General features: G+C 37.3%; 1 protein-coding gene across 2 annotated transcripts in view; it reads right to left on the bottom strand.

The window, feature by feature from the left end:
• The window catches only part of LOC107584777 (integral membrane protein GPR155-like), a 12,289-nt gene extending 3,212 nt beyond the window's left edge, over window positions 1–9,077 (bottom strand). The window contains exons 1-16 of one of the 2 annotated variants that reach the window (XM_016271513.1): window positions 8,914–9,077; window positions 7,843–8,316; window positions 7,554–7,732; window positions 7,251–7,471; window positions 5,972–6,140; window positions 5,716–5,871; window positions 4,836–4,919; window positions 4,472–4,592; window positions 4,244–4,328; window positions 3,951–4,041; window positions 3,622–3,829; window positions 2,642–2,713; window positions 2,460–2,563; window positions 2,189–2,284; window positions 2,027–2,091; window positions 1,799–1,936 (exon numbers count right to left, since the gene is read on the bottom strand). In XM_016271513.1, the coding sequence (XP_016126999.1) occupies window positions 1,799–1,936; window positions 2,027–2,091; window positions 2,189–2,284; window positions 2,460–2,563; window positions 2,642–2,713; window positions 3,622–3,829; window positions 3,951–4,041; window positions 4,244–4,328; window positions 4,472–4,592; window positions 4,836–4,919; window positions 5,716–5,871; window positions 5,972–6,140; window positions 7,251–7,471; window positions 7,554–7,732; window positions 7,843–8,260 (2,207 nt within the window). In that variant the 5' untranslated portion in view covers window positions 8,261–8,316; window positions 8,914–9,077. Of the gene's footprint in view, window positions 1–1,798; window positions 1,937–2,026; window positions 2,092–2,188; window positions 2,285–2,385; window positions 2,564–2,641; window positions 2,714–3,621; window positions 3,830–3,950; window positions 4,042–4,243; window positions 4,329–4,471; window positions 4,593–4,835; window positions 4,920–5,715; window positions 5,872–5,971; window positions 6,141–7,250; window positions 7,472–7,553; window positions 7,733–7,842; window positions 8,317–8,913 lie in introns of those variants that run through there. The other variant, XM_016271514.1, reaches the window with a different exon arrangement.
• Window positions 9,078–9,145: the final 68 nt, after the last annotated feature.

Genomic DNA, 9,145 nt, shown 5'->3' with positions numbered 1-9,145 from the left:
TGTATATATATATATATATATATATATATGTGTGTGTGTGTGTCTGTATATATATACAATGGTGTGTAAAGTGTTGGCCCCCTTCCTGATTTCTTTTTTTTTTTGCATGTTTGTCACCCTTTAATGTTTCAGATCATCAAACAAATTTAAATATTAGTAAAAGATAACACAAGTGAACGCAACATGCAGTTTTTAAATGAAGGTTTTTATTATTAAGGGAAAACAAAATTCAAATCTACATGGCCCTGTGTGAAGAAGTGTTTGCCCCCTAAACCTAAACCTTTAGGGGGCAAACACTTCTTAGCAGCAACAACTGCAATCAAGCGTTTGCGATAACTTGCAATGAGTCTGTTACAGCACTGTGGAGGAATTCTTGTCCACTCATCTATGCAGAATTGTTGTAATTCAGCCACATTGGAGGGTTTTCGAGCATGAACCGCCTTTTTAAGGTCATGCCACAGCATCTCAATTGGATTCAGGTCAGGACTTTGACTAGGCCACTCCAAAGTCTTCATTTTGTTTTTCTTCAGCCATTCAGAGGTGGACTTGCTGGTGTGTTTGGGTTCATTGTCCTGCTGCAGAACCCAAGTTTGCTTCAGCTTGAGGTCACGAACTGATGACCGGACATTTTCCTTCAGGATTTTTTGGTAAACAGCAGAATTCATGGTTTCATTTATCACAGCAAGTCTTCCAGTTCCTGAAGCAGCAAAACAGCCCCAGACCATCACACTACCACCACCATATTTTACTGTTGGTATGATGTTCTTTTTCTGAAATGTAGTGTTACTTTTACGCCAGACGTAATGGGACACACACCTTCCAAAAAGTTCAACTTTTGTCTCGTCAGTCCACAGAGTATTTTCCCAAAAATCTTGGGGATCATCAAGATGTTTTCTGGCAAAACTGAGGCGAGCCTTTATGTTCTTTTTTCTCAGCAGTGGTTTTCGTCTTGGAACTCTGCCATGCAGACCATTTTTTCCCAGTCTCTTTCTTATGGTGGAGTTATGAACACTGACCTTAACTGAGGCAAGTGAGGACTGCAGTTCTTTGGATGTTGTTGTGGGGTCTTTTGTGACCTCTTGGATGAGTCGTCGCTGTGCTCTTGGGGTAATTTTGGTCGGCCGGCCACTCCTGGGAAGGTTCTCCACTGTTTTATGTTTTTGCCATTTGTGAATAATGTGGTTCGCTGGAGTCCCAAAGCTTTAGAAATGGCTTTATAACCTTTTCCAGACTGATAGATCTCAATTACTTTCTTTCTCATTTGTTTCTGAATTTCTTTGGATCTTGGCATGATGTCTAGCTTTTGAGGATCTTTTGGTCTACTTCACTTTGTCAGGCAGGTCCTATTTAAGAGATTTCTTGATTGCGAACAGGTGTGGCAGTAATCAGGCCTGGGTGTGGCTAGAGAAATTGAACTCGTGTGTGATAAACCACAGTTTTGACAGGGGAAAAACACTTCTTCACACAGGGCCATGTAGTTTTGGATTTTGTTTTCCCTTAATAATAAAAACCTTCATTTAAAAACTGCATGTTGTGTTTACTTGTGTTTTCTTTGACTAATATTTAAATTAGTTTGATGATCTGAAACATTAAAGTATGACAAACATGCAAAAAAACTTTTCACACCACTGTATTTGGGGGGGGGCATAATAAAAATGACAAAAACACAAAACAAAATTACTAAAACTTTAACCACAATTAGAATAAAAATAGTGAATATAGAAATAAAGACAAATTCAAAATATGAATAAAAACAGTAGCAGTATCTCACTGATACTAAATTAATACTGACACTCACCCTCTATTGCGAACAATATCCTGAACACACTGATCTTTGTGGTATCTCACAAACTGTGTACAGGTCAGTCGTATTTCCTCAGGAACAGCAGCAGACTCAAGGCTTTCATCCTCACCAAAACCACACAGAGCAGCCAGCCTACAAACACAGAATGCCGCTGCTGAGGCTACATCCAAAAATTGTCACAATAGAGTCTATAGAATAATAACACAAACATGGCTGATTTACCGCTTTTTGAATGGAAGAATAATAAGATGCTCATCCAACCCAAAAATTGCAAAGGAAATAAAACCCTGAAGGAGAAATAGGATATTTTAAATATTAACACCATCTCTTCATATGTATCGAGCTGTTATAAGTCTGCAGTGAGAATTGTGTGACTGTTGTCACCTGTCCATAATTGGCTACAGCACAAAAGAACTGCAGTTCAAGGTAAAGACGTCCTGGATCAGCACTGAACAACCACCACAGACAGCTGGACAGGTTCTGAAACATACAAATAATCAGTCCCAAATATAAAAAAAGATTTTTGGAGGATGTTGTAAATAGTGGTCAGAGTATAACTGACAATGCTTCATGGTGCTTACTTCATTATGCGTGTGTATGTATGTGTTTTTTGGGAGTGTATGTCTTTCTCATACAGTATGTGGAGTGGACATACAGCCAGCATGCTGACAACGAGGAGCAGGCAGAGGAGCACATGTCGAGCTATTTGTCTCTCCTCCTGCACACGTGAAGAGCTTGACGCCTCTCTCAGGAAAATCCCTAGAACAGAAACATGCTTTTCCCTGATGAAACTTTATTTAATAACTTGATGAAAGTGAAATAAAAAAATATTTCAACCTGCTGAAGGCACTGGCGAGTCGTTAAGATGCCCAACTATCATATCTGGCATGGGTTCACTACAACAAACATCTGTCAACAACAAAGAAGAAGTTATACTACACATACATTCTAGAAATATGCACATAATTAGAAAAGCACTACTGTCACCTTACTAAAAGGAATAGTTCACCCAAAATGAAAACCACCCTCAGGCTATCCAAGATGTAGGCGAGTTTGTTTCTTTACTGCAACAGATTTGGAGAAATTTCGCATTACATCACTTGTCCACAAATGGATCCGCAGTGAATAGGTGCCGTCAGAATGAGCTCACACAGCTAACAAATACACCACAATAATCAATTAATGATAGATTTGCTTCTTACAAACATGCAACTTTTCACTTCACAAGATGTTAATTGATGGACTGGAATCATGTTGATTGATTGTGGATTATTGTGATGTTTTTATCAGTTGTTTTTATCAGCTCTTTCTCACGGCACCCATTCACTGCAGAGGATCCACTGCTGAACAAGTGATGTAATACTAAATTTCTCCAAATCTGTTCTGATGAAGAAAAAACCCTTCTACATCTTGGATGGCCTTAGAGTGTGTACATTTTCAGAAAATGTTCTTTTTTGGGGTGAACTATTCCTTTAAAGGGATAGTTCACTCAAAAATGAAAATCTAACATTATTTTCATTATTTATTCAACGTCTCAGTGTATTTTTTTTGTCCATACAAAGAAAGTCATTAGGGTCCAGTGTTGTTTTGAACTGCAGTGACTTTTATTACTCAGACAAAAACAGCTGAAACATTCTTAAACATATATTTTGTGTTCCGCAGAAGAAAGAAAGTCAGATTTGGAATGACATAAAGGTGAGCAAATAATGAAGAATTTCATTTATGGGTGAACTATCCCTTTAAGTTATTTGCTTTTTTACTTTTAGTTCCCCAATACTGAATATATGCACATGCATACAGCAGAAATATACAGTTACCCGTGTTAAGGCTGCTGTAGGTTTGTTCGAGCTCAGATGAGTGCTGGTTCTCTGTCTGGGGTTGTCTCACATCTTCTGATGTGCCTGTCATGGAGTTTTGATCTAGGGCTTGATAGTTCTGCTCCTCCTGGGCCCCTCGGCTCAAACCCATCAAAGACAGACCACCCAGCATGATGCTGCAACCCAGAACTACCAGAGTACACACAATCTGAAGAAAAAGAGAGAATGGAAGGGGGGTGGGGAAAGAAACAAGTTAATAGACAGACACAAATAAATTGTGACATGCATTGTGAGGTTTTGTATAAACACAGTCAAAAATCCCAACCTACCTGCCCCTTGCCATAAAAGAATGCGGCGTCCAAGTTGTCACTCATTCTTTGTCCTACCATGAGTAGCCCACCCACAATCAGAAAAGGAACTCTAAGATAGACAAAATTAAAACACAACAGGTGTTTTCTCCAATGAATTTGCAGTTCTGCTGTATCATTTCCTGTCAGTTTCAAAGCATAATTTAATGTAATGTCATTTAATTTAACTTGGAAAATAAAACAATTATATGAATTTATTTTTGAATAAATACACACGCATACACATACACACAGACACACACATATATACTCACCCCCAACCAAAGATGATGAAAAAGATAGGTTTCACTTTCAAGTTTTCATTTCTGCCCAATAAAGTAAGAGCGAACGCCAAAAGACCTACAACACAATATCTACACAACTGCTAAACATCGCTACAACTGCACAACACAAAGGAGATGTACTGCAACCTAATATCACACAATGAAAATTACCCTTATCCATAAAGTATTGTTTAATGTGTGTGTGTGATGATTCATTACCTGTCCACATGTAGGTACTGTAAAGAGACCCATAAAGCAGAGTAAAGGTGAGAATTTGGCCAAACACGTTCCCCTGCTTCAGAAAAATCTTCCACAACATCATTGACACGCACGCTAGTAGCTGCATTAGAGACAAAAAACATAGCATACTTAGGAATACCATACTGAGGAAGAATATGTTAAAACAACTTGCTGGTTGCCAGGGCATTGCTTTATGGCTGCTAAGGTATTCTGTTTTTTAGTGTTAGAGTATTTAGGGTAGTTGCTAGTCAAAAGATCCCTCAACAAGAGGTATGATTTAGGTCCCTCATTCAGTATATGTCTATAGAATAATGAATGTCTGTCTTTGTGCAAGATTATGTACCTGTGCTAAGAACAGATTTGTGGCAAACATATGCGGCAGCCTCCTAAACTTCTTACTCAGTAGCATGACAGCAAGGGTCCAACCCTGCAATACACACGCACACACACAAACAAACATTCTGGTAATCCAGATTTTGTAACTCATTGTTTCTGGGATCACATATTTCAGATATTTCTTTGTTTGATGTAGAACCTTTGATTTCTAATCCTCTTAATATTACTATATAGGCTTATGTTCTCTATGGTTACATGTGCATATTAAGCCAGGTCTTTCAAAGTATCTCTCCCTCTCAAATATATCAAACATAAAAAGAAACCTAGAAACCTGAATAAAATACAATAGAATAAGTGAACAGGATAGAAACAGAAACAAAAAACAGATAAGACAGAAGAGGACTTGAACAGAATACTCTAGACTAGAATAGAATAGACGTGAACCAGAAGAGACAGAAGATGAAAACCAATAGAATAGAAAATAATAGAACAGAATAAAATAGAAAGAAGAGAACAGAATAGAAGCAGGAGTGAACCAGACCAGACAGAAGCAGTGAATAGAATAGAATTAAGTGAACAGAACTGAATAGATCAGAAGTTAACCAGAAGAGACAGAAGAAGGGAAGTGCACCTCACCTGAATAGAATAGAATAGAATAGAATCAGAAATAAACCATAAGTAACAGGAGAAGAGAAGAAACCCTAAATTAAATAGAACAAAATACAATAGACAGACAGAAGTAAACATACAGAACAGAATAGAATCAGAAATGAAACATAAAACACAGAAGAGAAGAGAAGAGAAGAGAAGAGAAGAGAAGAGATCTAACTGAATAAGTCTGTAAGCAAATGACATGCGTTCTTTTACATATTAACCCACACACTCACCAGGGCTATTAGGCTGACAATGCTGATGTTAAAGCTCACGTCCTGCAGCTCCGTCACCAGGGATGTGGCCTCCATCCACGGAATGGTCAGTAACCATGCCGACACATACATTATGGGCGCTGATAGGAACGTGCTAATGGCCATACCAGAGGTCACCTACCACACACAATACACTTGTATTGATTTGTGTTGGCTAAATGTTTAATAGCAATGACTGAGTCTGAGTGACATTTGCAGGAATTCATTCATCGCTTACCACCTCCAGCTCCATGTTGTACTGGACAGCATATATGGCCACACTGGGAGCGGTAGGGAAGACTCCATAAAGGAAAGCATAATCAGACAGGCTGGAGTGATTTACAGAGCTGGAATTACCAGCATCCAACAGCTCCACCATGTCCTTACACAACAATGGCATAACTAGCCTGGAAAACAGAAACACACAGTCATAAATCTGTCTAAATTGTATGGACCAGCACTCAAATAATATATTTATGCATATATTCAAGATCTATGCATTTTAATAGCATATAAAATGTACATTATTTGCATTACACAGTTATAACAAAAAACAACGTACTAAACTTAATGTGATGCATATTTGTTAGTCATACATAAAGGAAACAAGAATGAGATTTATGTAATAGTACTAATAAAGCAAATGTGTTTTAAATACACAAGAACCAGGTTTATATACTTATATACAGTACATCAAATATACATTTTAAATGACTGAATCTTGCTTGTTCCACAGCTAGCCATATTTAAATAATGTTCTGACTTTTAACTGATTCAGTGTAATTATTTATTTGCTGATTGTAAATATTTTGAATAAATACATAAATGATTATTTCATTAAAATCAAATACAATGAAAAAATTGCAGCCTGATGATCAGTCTTATTTCTGTATTATTTATATACTGTACTATTGTAAACTATTCACATTTTTCAATTAGATTTTTTTTTATATTTTCAGCTTTCCTTTTTATTTTAGGTTAAGTTTTAGTAATTGTGTTATGTGCTTTTGTTATTTTTATTAGTTTTATGTTTTTAAATGTTTCTTTTTACCTTTAATTTAGGTCACACTTTAGTTTGGGGACCAATTTTCACTATGACTTTTGCTTCAATAAACTCCTAATTTGCTGCTTATTAATAGTTAGTAGGGTAGTTGTTAAGTTTAGGTATGGGGCAGGATGAAGGGATGTAAAATATGGTCGTGCAGTATAAGGCATTAATATGTGCTTTATAAGTTCTAATAAACAGCCAAAATGCTAGTAATATGCATGCTAATAAGCAACTAGTTAATAGTGAGAATTGGTCCATAAACTAAAGTTTTACTCTCTACTTTTAGCTAACAATAACAACACTGCTGATGATAAATGACACATTGGTCTGATAGTAAAATTTGCTACAACTGTTATAATCTTAGCAACCTCATAAACCAAATAGTGTGGAGTTCAAAACTACAATCTTCTGGTCCCAGATCTTTAACCGCTATGCCAAAACGCCCCACATACAACTAATTTTCACTCACAGTTTGGCAGTGATAAGCAGGATGAGTGAAACCCCAGTGCTGCGTGTGAGTTTACCCATCTGTCCCACCATGTTCAGGCCCAGATAAAAGAGTGCCGCCCCTCCAAAAGAGTTTGCCAGTCCATCAACAAACTCTCCTAGCAAAACAGGCACACGTCCACCAAACAGGAAATGAGAGAGAATTCCAACAATAACCATGAAGACTATTGGGTTCTTCAAAACCTGAAAAAAAGAGGAAAGATTAGAATAACGTAAAAAAGGAAGACATCAACAGAAACGTCTGGATCAAGATAAACACACGCACCTGCAGTATGACTGTAAAGATCACATGCAGTTTGCTGTAGTTGCGGTCATTGGTGTGTCTCCATCTCTGAATCTCACACAAAGCAAAGCCCACAGGGTTCAGCAGCATCAGAGACACAGGAGCCACCAAATATATATACTGCATATACTCTGGGTGCGAAGTCCTGTACAGCGCATCCACTGTATGAGGAAAATTATCTCATGATTATTGACACAATATCAATTTTTTTTGTACACAACCCTATGTGCATGTGTACTTTAGATGTATTTCTATGTGAGGAGATCCTCACCTATAGGATATCCCAGTGCAAAGTCATTGCTCTGAGTGGCAAAGATAGCAAACAGCCCAGCTTTACTGTATTTGCTCTCAGGATTTGCCACCAACAGCGTCAGCACACAAACTAGCAAGAACACACACACTTTTGCGATCAAAATGCTCCATAGAAAAGACCAGACGACATGCTCAAACTGCAGCTGCACCATGTTCTTGAAGAGCAACGCAGGAAGTGCGAAACATGACACAAAACTTCCCAGGCCTTTGACCTGTCCGACGCTGATGATGTCACTGAGACCCGCCACATAGCCACACAGGATGATGCCAAAGCACTCCAGCAGAGCCGGGAAAAGTTTGTCGATAGACATGGCTGGTGCTCCAAGAGGGCTGTGAGTGATGTTGAGGCCATGAATGGTGACATACTGGCCCTCCATGATGATGAGGTTGACAGGGACCACTGAGAGATGATCTAATGGTGCAAATCAGAAAGCTAGGAATAAAAAACAGTCAGAGAGAAGGAAAAAACCTCTGTGAGATGCAAAGTCAGGGCTCAACAAAAGAACGGCTGCCCTATATGCCACTGTTTTCTAGCAAAAGTGTGTTTATGAATTTGTAGCTGCCTTGTGTAATTTCAGCTATAAATTATAAAAATACATTATATTAATATATAAAATAAACAAAAAATTGTATTGCTGTAACTTGTTTTTCTAAATAAATGGCTAATAGTAAATCAGAAATATATTACAATTCTTAATATTATTGTTGTTATTATTATTATTAATAATAATAATAATAATAGATTACCTCGCCTACTACCTACAACAACAATAATAATTACAATAATAACATATTATTTTTAATTACCGGCAAAAGATATCTGTATAATATTTTGTATAATATTATATAATATAGTATAATATTATAAAAATATTCATATATATATATATATATATATATAATAATACAGTAGTATAATATTCGAAGTCTTAAAATAAATTGCCAAAGATGTTATTATAATAAACAAGGCCATTGAATGCAGTCAAATCAGCTACATTTATCATCTGTACTACAGACGCTTCGGTCTTACCTTACGAGAAAAACAACAGATATATAACTGTTGTCGATGACATACCATGTGTTCACGTGTCGAGATGGTCGATACATGGACTAAATATCATGTTGTAAAAGAAAAACACGGCCGAAACATCAATGCTTTCACTCGGCTCACAGCATCTCCAGCGCTTCGGTATTCCGTTACTTTCAATGTCAAATCACTGAATGACTGACGGGTGAGTCCGCCTATGTCGTTGCAAACCCCG

Source organism: Sinocyclocheilus grahami, unplaced genomic scaffold (genome assembly GCF_001515645.1).
Source record: "Sinocyclocheilus grahami isolate Dianchi unplaced genomic scaffold, SAMN03320097.WGS_v1.1 scaffold63.1, whole genome shotgun sequence".
Classification (NCBI taxonomy): Eukaryota; Metazoa; Chordata; class Actinopteri; order Cypriniformes; family Cyprinidae; genus Sinocyclocheilus; species Sinocyclocheilus grahami.
This window is presented reverse-complemented; position numbering and strand designations above follow the sequence as displayed.